The following is an 11,746-nucleotide window of genomic DNA, read 5'->3' as shown; positions in this document are numbered from 1 at the left end:
CTTTTAAGACGTGTATGTTAGCTAATCTCTCTAATTAAAATCCCTAAATTAATGGCAATCAGATTTATAGAGAATATATATATGGTAACTCAAACTTAAAAATTTATAATTTTAATTTTTACATTTATAATTTATAACTATTCCTTAATCTAATATTTTTAATCGAACTTTTTCTAATTTTACAACAAAGGCAGCGTGGTGTAGTGGTAAGAACACACATAAGGTCGTGGGTTCAATCCTTAGTGGTCTCATGCTGAGTAGGGCGCTACAAACGGTATAAACTCCTGCTGAGCCAATACTTAATTAGCAAAATAATTATCGGCCAATTATAATCTATAATATCCCAAACTGCCACAGGCAACTCGAGACTGGGTCGGGGTAACTGATGTGACTCTACGTTTAAGTGGCGCATTCGACTTTCAAAAAAAAGGCTAAACTATACATAATTTTAACTTCAAAAAAGTTTGCGATTAGAATTTATTGTACGACTTAAAATTTTTAACACTATTTTACAATATTGCAATTTTTAATGTGAAATTTTATTATTAAAAAATCGAAGCACCACGAGCAAAATAAAATAAAAACTGAATATTGTTGTCAAATAAAACAAATTTAATGGAGTGTTAATGAAATATATTGTTTAACTACAAAATTTGTTGGTACCAAACTTTTTTGTCTTAAAGAATAACAGAAACAAAGTTATGGTTATGGTAAATTAAAAAAACATGTTTAATAATTAATATATATTGTTCTAACAATAACATTAGTACGTTTTACTTTTAAATTTTCTTTGTCATTAGTGTGTAAAAAACTGACAAAATGGCGCTATTAACATTAATAAATAACACCTGTACAATAATTGAACAAAAATACCAGAAACTAAATAATGTTAAATACTGCATAAAAAATAAAAGCAACTAGTCTAAGGCAGAAATGTTAAAGACATAAACAATTAGAAAGTAAGGCAATAAATTGCTACAATACAATTAAGCAATCTTTGAAATTTTGTGCTAAAATGTATCAAGATTTGGAAGCACTAGATTTGATTGTTGGTTATCTGAATACTGTTTTTAAAGTGGAATTTTAACCAAAACAAAATGGGTTTAATGAGTTAAAAATCATTGAAAACTTAAAATTTATTGAATTGTTTTTAATAGTATACAAAATAGACTTACAATCGCTAAAAAAAAAAAAACTTTAAAAAAAAATATTTTATGTAAAATATCATTATCAAGTACTTCAACAGCAATTTATTTAATTTGTTTCATCAACTCCAAAATTTCTTTTTATTTCTTCACTACATTCAATGAAATGATTGTTATGGCCAAAATTTGCCATACTATCATGGCACTTTTTTTACACAAGATAAATGTAATAATAAATTTATAAATAAAAACAAAAAGGCACTAATTAATGTGATGGAATTTATGTTTATAAATACTTATAACTTAAAACTACACTATAGATTATTTGTGTATACTTTTTATAACAAAAAAACTTTAACAATAAATTATTAACTTTAACAGTTTTGATAATCTTGGCGAACTGAACAAGTTTTTTTTTCAAAAATTCAGTTAAATTTGATTCCACTTACAATTTTAAAATACAACATCATAAAAAAATACTAAAATCACAATTTTTACATAAAATAATTAAAGTAAATAATGATTCAAATATAACTTTGCTACAGTTTTTATACAATTATAACAAATAAGACAATAAATAAATTAATAAAGATAAATTTTAGTATAACAAACTATCAGTATATATATAAAATTGTCAAAAAAGACAAGAACTACAATTTTATTGCCATTACTATTGTGTTTATCAATCTTAAAATATAAATAAATTGAAGTCATTTTTAAAATTGTCGTTGACTAGGGTAAGTACCTTTACATTAGAAATGAATTTAACCAAGTGAAAAAATTTTAGACTTAAATTTTTTGAAGTTTATTTTTAACTATTTTACCTTTAAAACCTAAAACTTTCCAATTCATTTGCTGAAAAATAGTTTGATAATCATATCACGCTATTATCTTGAATTGATTTTATCATTTTTACCAACGGCTCATTACAGTTTTACTAGTCGTTTAAATTATTACCATCAGAAGTGTAAAATTGAAAAAAAATTAGGTGTCTACCCTACAAAGGACAACAAGGGTTGTCTACCACAAGCAACACGTCAATGCCATACAATTCCAACAGTTCCATTATAAAATGTCTGTCTTTGACAGGGTGTAATGACATGGCTTTGACGTGCTCTTCTGTGAGTGAATGCTCGGCAGACTGTGATGCAAGCAAAAGAACTTTAAATAATTGGTCATTTAGATGGCAGAAATAACTGAAAAAAAGAAAAAATTTTAGTTAAACAATTTTAATTAACCTTTTTTTGTATATATCTTTATCCTCGATGTTGAAAGGTCGAAAGCGCGACCTAAACATAGAGTAACATTAGTTACCCCGACCTAGTCTCGAGTTGCCTGTGGCAGTTTGGGATATTATATAAATTATAATTGCCCAGTAATTATGCTGCAGATTAAGTACTGGCTCAGCAGGAGTTTGTACCGTTTATAATGCCTTACTTAGGGGCGCTACAGCATGAGATCATTGGGAATCGAACCCAAGGCCTTGTGTAAGGTACGAGAGTGTTCTGAACACTACACCACGCTCCCGGTTTAACATTGGGTTTTAGGTTTAACTTTTATAGTAGAGTGTTCTTTAACGAGCATTGTATGACAGTAAAAAAAAGTTGTTCTAGTTTTGTTACATCAAATATAAATAAAGTTAACAAAAACTTAATATATGCTGTTATAATAATTTGAAGATGGTATAAGGCGTCTTAAAAAAAAATATTTATATAATTAGGTACTGATACTGAAATTTTGTAAATTTAAGCTTCGAGGTCAGTTTGAGCACACCTTACACACACAAAAAAAAGGAAAAATTAACTTACGATTGATAAAAGTCTTCTTCCTTGTAATAGTTATCCGGTCCTTCAACTCTGCGTTGTTGCAAGAATGTTTCTCTAAAAAATAAAAACACTTCAATGTTACAATAAAATTTTTTAACAAATTTAAAACAAGGACAAAAAACATGGTATTAAACGCTGAAAAAAATAAAGTATTTAGCAAAATAGATTGTATCAAAATATAAATTCTCAAGTTTTAATAATAGTAATATTGGTACAACTCATAAGGCCTATGCATTTTCACACAAAATACTGGCAGAAAGGTGTAGTGGTAAGAACACTTGCTACATCACCATGAGGTCGTGGGTTCAATCCCCACTGCCCTCATGCAGTGCCCTCGAGCAAAGCGACATAATCAGTATAAACTGCTGCTGAGCCAGCACTTAATCAGCAGCATAATTATCGGGCAATTATAATCTCTGATATCCCAAACTGCTCTCTATAATATTCCAAAAAGCAACTCGAGACTGGGTTTGAGTAACTATTGTTACTCTATGTTTAGGTCGCGCATTCGACCTTCCCACATCGAGGATAAAGATATATACAAAAAAAATATATAAATCAGATAGCGTATTACAATGGTCAATAACTATCATCAACATGACTACTTGAAAACGAAGAGCAATTAGAGCAACAATGTAATTGATATCATTGGTTTGATTTCCACTGTTTTGGCATGTTAGTTATCTAGCATAAATATTAATATTTAACTACCAAATTTATTTAAAACTACCAAAGGCCTAATAATATTTAAAACTACCAAAGGCAACTCATTACTTGGACGCAGTACTAAATTTCACCTTATGTTTAGCCCATAAAGTCAACCTGTCCACATTTAAGTTATAAAAAACCACATCAGGGATTAATTTTATTTTTTAATAATTTAGTTATATAATATCAATTAGTACGGTAGTGTGGTTAAAGGTTTCGGGTTCGAGCCTCACCATTGCCACACTATTCGCCCTTGAGGCTGGCGTATACGGATAGCTCAAACACATCACAATACACACCCTTAGCCATTAAAAAATATAAACATATCACCTTAAAGTGAAAAATATATATATATATAATATCGAATAATCACAATACCTGTGTTTTTGTAAAAAATTATATTTTTCCTTGTCAGCGTTATTGACTTTAATGATATCGGAAAGATGTTGATTTGTTGTGGTGATTATTTGATTATTGACAAAAATGTCGTACAAGTGTTGCTTTTCTTCGAATATCTTTTCTGTCGTACCTTAAAAAAATTAAAGTTTATCTTAAAAACTTTTTTTTCACTAAAAATGTTTGTTTTTGAATTAATTTATAGTTGATTCTTTTTTTATTACTTATGCAACTTTAAGGAATTAAAAATTTTAAAACATGTAAGGGCAGTGTGGTGTAGTGGTAAGAACACTTGCTTCACCACCATGAGGTCGTTGGTTCAATCCCCACTGCTCTTTTGCTGTATCGCCCTTGAGTAAGGCGCTATAAACGGTATGAACTCCTGCTGAGCCATTACTTAATCAGCAGCATAATTTTTAAGCAATTATAATCTCTATAATTTCCCAAACTGTCACATGCAACTAGAGACTGGGTCGGAGTAACTGATGTTACTCTATGTTTAGGTCGCGCATTTGCCCTCACCCATTGAGGATAAATAAAAAAAAAAGTTTTAACCCTTCACTTCATGAGGTCCTTCGATTAATGCCCACTGCTTCTATGTTATTTTTGCTTTTAAGGTATGAAACTTTTTTAGCAAAAACCAAATGGCAAAATATTTATTGTAATAAAAATTAATGACATCACAAAAACAAAAAAGACTAAGGCAGGGTAACCAAAGTGTATAATAAATTTATGTTTAAGTTTTTTTTATTTTATTTGTATATATCTTTATCCTCGATGTGGGAAAGTCGAATGCACGACTTAAACATAGAGTAACACCAGTTACTCCGACCCAGTCTTGAGGTGACTGTGGCAGTTTGGGATATTATAGAAACTACAACAGGCCGATAATTGTGCTTCTGGTTAATGTGCTGGCTCAGCGGGAGTTTGTACCGTTTATAGCGCTTTACTCGAGGGCGATACAGCATGAGAGCAGTGGGAATTGAACCCATGACCTCATGATGGTGTAGCAAGTGTTCTTACCACTACACCACGCTGTCGGTGAGTTGCGAAGGCCGCCCTTTCACTAAAAAGGCAAATTAATATTTAAACAAGATGTTCACTTACATGCAACATATGAATTCTCGTTTTCCAGCTGTTCTATGTCGGCGATGTTGACGTAAAAATAAGGTTCCGGATATTTGTGCTCGAATACTTGTGAGGTAACTTTACTGAGACAGCATGCAGAGTATACTAAATAAATAATATTAATTTTTTTTATTGACTATCTAAATATTACCAACCTAAAATAGTTTCTCGCAAAAGGCTTAAATTGCTTTCTTTCTTTTAAATATCACGAGTTCCAACATGATGAATTTATTTTGCAAAGTGGGGTATATTGTTGTACAAGTAATATATCTCAATTCTTAAATGTTAGTGTTCTAGTACTTCTGCCAATCAAAAAAAACAAAAAAAAAAGTTTAAAGAGATGATGTGGTGGCAGGGACTCTTTTTTAATTATGTTGAAATTTTTCCAACTTGCACGAGGATACCATTATTTTAAAAATTGGTCAAGTAGTTTTTGAGATATCGGGATTTGAAGGTAAATAGGGAAAATCCCTATGTTCGCGAGTCACGTGACGCACAGACGTCATCGTGTAAGTTTCTATGCTGGCAGGTATAGGAAAATAACCTTATTTTGGCCTTTTTGAGCTGTTTGTTGTATTTTTTTTTAATCGTTTTTCCTGAAACCAACTTAGCATAAAAAGCAAAGTTTATCCATATTATATAAGACAGTTGTTACTTTTAAAGTGTTTTTAATTAGGTAGGCTGTATTGAAAAATTCTAACAAATTAAGGTTGGGTTCTGCATATTAAAAATCAAATCTCAATATCTTAAAAACTACTTGATCAATTTAAAAAAAATGATATCTTTGTGCAAGTTGGAAAATTCGAACATAATTTAAAAAAAAAACCCGCGACCATAATCTTTAACATCCTAAATTGCCAAAGTCAACTCAAACTAGGTTCGGGTAACTGATGCTACCCTTATTTTAGGTCATGAAGTCAATCTTTCCACAATAAAATAATTTTTAAACCAAGTTTTCCCCATATTATTGCAAATTTTGCTTTTTATGCAAAATTTGATTTCTGCAAAAAAATTTTAGAAAAATATGATAGACCGTTTAGAAGTGACAAAATAAGGTCTGCCAGAAAAAGAACTTACGACGATGACCTTGCGCAGCACATAACTCGAGAGTATAGGGATTTCCCCAATTAGAATTTTTTAACTTTAAACCTTGATATCTCGAAAATTACTTAAACAATTTAAAAATAATGGTATTTTCTTGCAAATTGGAAAAATTCCAACATAATCATTAAATTAACTCGTGACCGCACAATCTCTTTAACAGACAAAAAAATGTCTATCCACTTGATGTAAAAAATACCATGTTACCTCTATAACAAACAACTCCAATTGGTGGATGTGAAAAAAATAAAATTCTTTTTCGCAACAAAATCAGTTTCCACAATACGAAAATGCTCTCTCCAAAAAATTTAACAAAATGGAAAAAACATCCGGCGGGATGGGTTATCTGTAAACGAAACATAAATTTTTTTTAGATATTTTCTTGGATTTTCTTAGCTTTTCTTAGATTTTAGATTACAGCACTTGAGTAATGTAAAATTTACTGTTGTAGTACTAAAAGTTGTTTAACCTATTGAGCATTTGGCCAAAAAACATATGTCCCAAACTTTTACCAACGATTAGACATATTTTCTATTGGCCCCCTTGTATACTGGAAAATGTCCTTAAATTTAGGGAAAATGTTGACCTACATTTTGGTAAAAAGTTGTTTTAGAAGAGGAGACGCGGAATTTGAGGGAATGGAAAATGAAGGAACAGAAATTAAAGGAAACGAAAAATAAAGGAACAGGAAAATGAAGGAACGGAAAATAAAGGAACGGAAAATAAATGAACCGGAAAATAAAAAACCGGTAAATGAGACAGTTGACTGTTTATTTGTATTTAAGTCAATAGGCTTATGATATTAGAAATAAACAGGCATTTTACAGGAGAGGGTTAGGTTAGGGTATGCTGGGAATACATATTTTTTGATCTTCCAGTACACCACGAATAGCGGGGTGGTATCTTTAATTCAGCAATAAAATGCATGAAAATAAAAGAAGAAACTAATAGAAAATTTTTACCATTTACCTTTACAACAAAGACAACTGCAATTTAAAGTTTAGAATTAACAACAAAATAAGATATATGTTATAATAAAAGCATAACTTAACTACCGGCAGCGTGGTGTAATGGTAAGAACACTTACTACACCACCATGAAGTCGTGGGATCAATCCCCACTGCTCTCATGCTGTAGCATCCTTAAGTAGGGCGCTTAAACGGTATAAACGGTATAGACGGTATAAACTCGTGCTGAGCCAGCACTTAATCAGCAGCATAATTACAGGGCAATTATAATATCCCAAACTGCTAAAGGCAACTTGAGACTGGTTCAAAGTAACTAATGTTACTCTATGTTTAGGTCGCGCATTCGACCTTTCGACATCGAGGATAAAGATATAGGCCTATACAAAAAAAACTTGTACAGATCGTGCATATCAATAAACACAAAAAACCAATACTTAGGTGACAAAAAATTGAACAAACCTTCATTTTAGGAAAGTTAAACATGCGATGGTTAAATTTGAGTGATGGTTGTTGACATAAAGCACTGGACAACAAGGCTTGTTTTTCTTTATAAAATTCAAACAGATTGTCATAGTTGTCGGGAGAGTGCAACTGTGTTCTATAAAATAAAAGGTGTTTTATTTTCATTATTTTACAACAAAATGTAAACTTGAAATGTATTCTTATTTAAAATGGTTTTATAATTTTTTTTTATATATCAGTGTGTTTTTTTGTATATATCTTTATCCTCGATGTGTAAAGGTCGAAAGACCTAAACTTAGAGTAACAACTGTTAACCCGACCCAGTCTCGAGTTGCTTTTAGCAGTTTGGGATATTATATAGATTATAATTACCCGGTAATTATGCTGCTGATTAAGTGCTGACTCAGCCAGAGTTTATACCATTTATAGTGCCTTAGTTAAGGGTGCTACAGCATGAGAGCAGCGGAGATTGAACCCACAACATCATAGTAGTATAGCAAGTGTTTATACCACTACACCACGTTGCCGCTTGTTATAGCACCAAACCTACTACAATGGGACTTTAAGTAATAAAAATCAAGTTATAGAGTCAAATGTTATAACCACTACACCACGAATCTTAAATTTTATAACAAAACAGAAAATTTTTGCTTTGCTTGTAGGTTTCACAATACACAAGCCAGTGTTACTCATAACTGGCTCATACCTTGGCAAAACCTAATTATTAATGTAAGCTTAACTGCAACAATCATTTTGCATATAATAGCAAATTTTTGTGCTTTTAAGCTATTATATTGGAATGCTGTGTTTAATAACTCCTGGTTTTTAAAAAAATTTGCACAAGCGCAATACGGATGCCTTGTGGTAGCAGCACATTTAACCCCAATTTAAGTAAAACACGCAAACATAAATCACGCATACACGCGTAGACCGAAAATTTTAGTACGCAAGCACGCGCAGTCAAGCCAAATTTTATGTTTGCACACACGAGATCCCGTCGAAAACTGCCCTACATTTCAGACTGGGTTATAGCCAAGATATTTAATGCTTTAAATTAACTTCCTGAGCTCGATTTCCATTGCTTTTATGTTGTTTTTTGTTTTTGTTTTTTGAATAGCCTATTACAGTAATGCTACAAAAAAAATGACAAAATCAATTTATTGTTTTAAAACATACCTTAAGTTGTAATGCTTACTTAAAAGATTTAAAGTATGTTATGGCATGGTCATTAAACCCAGAGTTGTACGTAATTTAGTAATTAAGTTATGGTGACCGCTTTTAACTAGGAACTACTCATGAATAGGGAGGGGAGTGTTAAGTAATTATTTTATTACTCTTACATTACCTAACTTGCTTCTCCAAAAATTGCATATGTTTAAATAAATTGGTATAAGAAGACGACAGAATTCCAACACTTTTCATTCTCACTCCTCTTTCTGCTTCAGAGTCGATCTTGATCTTCTCAAAGCAACTTAAACCAAATAAATTTTTGGTTCGAAAATATCTATAAAAAAAATTTAAAGTATAAGAACTATATATTTATAAGCTGTTATAGTAGTTTTTAAAAAAAAATAAATAGTAGTTTTTTTAAAAAAAATTAAAAATGGTATATAAATGAAAATATATTCTGGCTAATTTATACGCATGCTAGGTCGTTTCTTTAAAAATTGAGAATTTGAGACATTCACCAAAGATACTCTTAAAACTACAGGTCAATTTTTTGTCATGTATGTAGAGGCTAATAATAAGTAAAATATTTAAAAGTAAAAGCCCAATTGCTAAAAACTTTTGTTTTTTTGGGGGGTTATTTTGGGAAAAATTCTTTGCCTAACGCTTATTTATTACTTACATAAAGTCGTAGTCAACAGTATGTGCACCACTAGGCATTGCTTTAAATTCGATTAAATCAAGGTTCACATCTTCAGGCATAAACCACTCAACAATATTCCCTGAACAAATTAAATCTGGTTAGCTTTTATAAATTAGAAAGGAGGTGCAGTAGTTAAGAGACTAGTATTACCACATTATTTTTGGTTCTATCCTTGCTGTTTTTTTTTATCTTTATCCTCGATGTGGAAAGGTCAAATGTGCGACCTAAACTTAGAGTAACATCAGTTACTCTGACCTAGTCTCAAGCTGCCTTTAGCAGTTTAGGATATTATAGAGAATATAATTGCCCGGTAATTATGCTGCTGATTTGGTGCTGGATTAGCAGGAGTTCATACAGTTTATATCGCCTTATTTAAAGGCACTGCAGCATGAGAGCAGTAGAGATTGAACCCAATACCTTATGATGATGTAGCAAGTGTTCTTACCACTACACCACGTTGCCACTTATGTAATATCCTTAAGTAAAACTTTATAGAAATGTAGAATTAACAATACAATAATGCGATAAGAATAATGATACACATTAGTATCAGTATTAAGAAAATTGTATTAGTTGTACATTTTATGATAAAAGCTAAACTGCAGTATTTAGACTAGTTCTCAATTTGAGTTACTTGTAAATAACAGTCCATTAAAAAATTAGGACAGTTAAAAAAAAAAGTGAGAACCATAAGGTAACAAAAACAATAAGATAAAATTAACATGATATTAAACTATCAATATGTTGTGATTATAGAGTAAGTGTTTTTATATTAAAAGTAGTTTTGGTTAAAATATATAAAAAACATAAAGGAATAAAATTTTAGGAGACTGTATTTAAGTTTGTTTAAAGATATCTTTTACAAAAAAATCACAGAAGGGTTGCTTTTTTTTACCTATTATTTTTACCTTTTAAAAGATTTTTTCACAAAATTAAAAGTAAATCCACAAACTTAGATCACCTGTACATGCAATTTTTCACTTTTGCAAGCATAAAATATTGTTGAAAACTGGCCTATAGGTAAATTTACAATTTAATAGTACCTTGATAAACAAGTTAAAATGCAGTAAGTAACACACGGTACCTATTCAATTTATTCGATCCATTCAATCCTGTATAGTTTATAGGACCCTTAAAATGCAGCAAATAACACAGGCAAACAATAAATAAATATAAACATCAAATCTTACCTCTGTGCATATCGAATGCAACAACAAAAACTGAAATAACACTGTCTGGCTCTTCCTCTACATTGTTATCCTGAATTGACTCCTGGAAGTTGAAGGGAACATATGGATAACAAGACTTATTATTTTCTCCAGACAGAAATTGCGATTTCACTTGTCCTGGATTTAAGATTGAAAACTGATGTTCCTCCTCATTGCCATTTAAGAGTAACGGGCGGTTTTCATCTTCATCCATGTAGTTTTTAAATTTTCTTAACGTGGTAAGGATTATTATATACAGACAACGAGACTAACAACTGAAAGAACAGCCTAAAATTAAGCAATAAATATTACTTTCAAGCCGATTTAGGTTTACTTAATCGCAATTTGTTTTAATATTAAAATTACGATTATGACCGGATGCTTCGATCAGTTTTAAAATCGGGTAGTACTAAAATACGGGATGCGGAAAATACCGAGGGCAAATGTACAGATGTAAACGTTAACAAAAAAACGCTAAATGCGGTAAAGAACGAATTTTTATACCCTTTCATAATCTTCTTTTTTGCTTTATAATCGATTTTGCATCATCACTTGGCCTTTAAAGCTGTGAAGTCCATTCTGCATCATCCCTTAGCCTTTTAGCTAAATACTGCATTCATCCTGTCTGCCTGTAGGAAAGTACAAAAATTCCGTCCCGCATTCCGCGGATTTTTGTTAACGTTTACATGCGGTCCTGTACTATCCCGCATCCCGTACTTAATTATTGTCCCTCAAATTAAAATACCGCAACAACTAAAATTTATTTCACGATAAAAACGACAATATGCCGCGCATGAAAACAAACATTTGGTCGTTTTTCTGTCGAGTCAGAAACTAGATTGATTTCGTTAGAGCGAATACCAGAACAACAGTGTTTTCAAATAGTTTAAAAACCATAAAAATTAAAAACAAAATAACAGGAACATAGTTCGTT

At 31.0% G+C, this 11,746-nt stretch overlaps 1 protein-coding gene across 1 annotated transcript; it reads right to left on the bottom strand.

Annotated features, from left to right (window-relative positions):
- Positions 1-531: 531 nt before the first annotated feature.
- Positions 532-11,442, bottom strand: LOC145759295 (DENN domain-containing protein 11-like). The gene is made up of 10 exons (XM_082573092.1): positions 11,317-11,442; positions 10,795-11,100; positions 9,584-9,683; positions 9,080-9,238; positions 7,732-7,870; positions 6,512-6,650; positions 5,183-5,308; positions 4,058-4,208; positions 2,954-3,025; positions 532-2,341 (listed from the first exon to the last, which is right to left on the bottom strand). The coding sequence occupies exons 2-10, from the start codon at positions 11,024-11,026 to the stop codon at positions 2,143-2,145; spliced, it is 1,317 nt and encodes a 438-aa protein (XP_082429218.1). The 5' UTR covers positions 11,027-11,100; positions 11,317-11,442; the 3' UTR covers positions 532-2,142.
- Positions 11,443-11,746: the final 304 nt, after the last annotated feature.

This window comes from Corella eumyota, chromosome 7 (genome assembly GCF_963082875.1).
Source record: "Corella eumyota chromosome 7, kaCorEumy4.1, whole genome shotgun sequence".
Lineage (NCBI taxonomy): Eukaryota > Metazoa > Chordata > Ascidiacea > Phlebobranchia > Corellidae > Corella > Corella eumyota.
Note: the sequence above shows the minus strand (reverse complement) of the source record. Positions and strands in the feature narration are given on the sequence as shown.

Bases quoted from the DNA above. Each gene is read 5' to 3' on its own strand.
- LOC145759295 (XM_082573092.1), bottom strand. From the start codon at position 11,026: ATGGATGAAGATGAAAACCGCCCGTTACTCTTAAATGGCAATGAGGAG. The intron at 9,684-10,794 runs GTAAGATTTGAT...TAATTTGTTCAG, and splicing joins TGCATTCGATATGCACAGAG to GGAATATTGTTGAGTGGTTT. The intron at 5,309-6,511 runs GTAACATGGTAT...TTATTTATTTAG, and splicing joins TGGAGTTGTTTGTTATAGAG to TATACTCTGCATGCTGTCTC.